General features: G+C 38.8%; 1 protein-coding gene across 1 annotated transcript; it reads right to left on the minus strand.

Annotated features, from left to right (window-relative positions):
- Nucleotides 1-202: 202 nt before the first annotated feature.
- Nucleotides 203-693, minus strand: LOC101824149 (mitochondrial import inner membrane translocase subunit Tim8 A). Its single transcript, XM_005068195.4, has one exon. It carries the CDS (start codon nucleotides 656-658, stop codon nucleotides 365-367), a length of 294 nt encoding a protein of 97 aa, XP_005068252.1. The 5' UTR covers nucleotides 659-693; the 3' UTR covers nucleotides 203-364.
- Nucleotides 694-1,634: the final 941 nt, after the last annotated feature.

The following is a 1,634-nucleotide window of genomic DNA, read 5'->3' on the forward strand; positions in this document are numbered from 1 at the left end:
ATCCATACAAAGAGATTTACCCCATGTGGTCCCACTATCAAATTATAGAAAGCACTTCCACTATCAAAATTATATAAAGCAGTTAAAGGACCTTGAGAAAGCATAGTCCCATGTACAGTAATATGCATCTCATAATTTTGTTTATCTGTCAATGATTTTCATGTGATTAGCTTTAAAAACAACCAAATACACGACTCTCAACTTCCATACATAAAAATTGGTCTTTGTTCATTCTCCGGTGACAAGATGTACCTAGATGATAAAGAAAACTGGGAGCCAATCCCCCCCCATAGCCATTTCTTCAACCATCCCATCAACAGCTCTTCATCGCTTCAACTACTTTTCCAAAGAGGTAATGCTGAGATCAGTCAGAAAGGCTTTCTGAGAAGACTGCTTTGGACTTCTGGGTCTGTTCCAGTCGATTTAAGATGAATTGGCTTGTATCAATGAAGCGCTCAACACAGTTCACAAAGCAGGCCTCAGCCCGACTGTCCAACTTGGGCCCAGGCTTATCCATGCACTTCTCCCAGCAAAGTTCCGTCATCTGGTGCACCAGCTGCTGGAAGCGCTGCTTCTGCGTCCCCACCTCGATGAAATGCTGCAGCTGTGGGTCGACTGCGCCCAAACCCGCGCCCGAAGAGGACGAGGAGGAATCCATCCCGGCGCGACCACGCGGGCCGAAGCGAGCACAGAACCAACTCGCCGACCTTCACGTGTCTGGGTCCTAAGGTAATTTTTATCCATATGTTAAATCCAACTAGTTCGAGCTTGACTTTACATTCTGGAAATCAAAAAGAAACAAATGTCTAACTGCATTGAAGACTGAAAAGTTTGGGCAAATATAATCATTGCCATTCTGTAGCTTTGACATTACAGCTGTGTAGGTAGAGGTATAGACTCTCTCATCCCAAGAAACTGTGTGACACCATGTGTCTATGCTGTGTGCCATGTAGATAAAGCAAGTAAATGTTTTTGAATGAACTTAACATAGCATGTGGTAGTATCATTGTTAGTAGCATGCCATTCCTGTCAATACCTTAGTCATATTAATTGTGGGTAAGTATTGTCATGACTCTATTGAGACAAATTACGTATTAACTCTCTATTTTTTTAAAGTTTATTTTTTGACTTTTATTTTAATTTTGTTTATCTGAATGAGTCTTTGCCTACAGATATGTACATTCACCAGGTTTTTGTTTAGTCTTTATAGAGCACAAATGTCTTTAATGTTTACCCTAGAGTTACAGTTGTTGAGCATTAGTGTGTGGGTGCAAGGAAAATAACCTGTGCCCTTTGCAATGAATGACAGAAACTATTTATAACCACTAAGCCATCTCTCTAGCCCTTATCTTTTAGATGTAAAGCATTAAGGGTATTTTGTACAAAAACATATAGCTAATAAAAAACAATAAGCTATTATTTAACTTCTTCATATATTTATGTAAACCCAAAATGTTTTTTCTATTAACAACTTAAGAATTAGAATTGAGATCTGGTCTGAGAATTCTACTTCTGTTCTGTAAAGACTCATGGTCATAAACTATGTACTAAAACATAAACATTTTTTCTTTTTATTTAAATTAGAAACATGCATGCTTCAAATGTTAATCTGAGCTCCCCCCCTTCTCCCTCCC

This window comes from Mesocricetus auratus, unplaced genomic scaffold, assembly GCF_017639785.1.
Source record: "Mesocricetus auratus isolate SY011 unplaced genomic scaffold, BCM_Maur_2.0 Super-Scaffold_100006, whole genome shotgun sequence".
Lineage (NCBI taxonomy): Eukaryota > Metazoa > Chordata > Mammalia > Rodentia > Cricetidae > Mesocricetus > Mesocricetus auratus.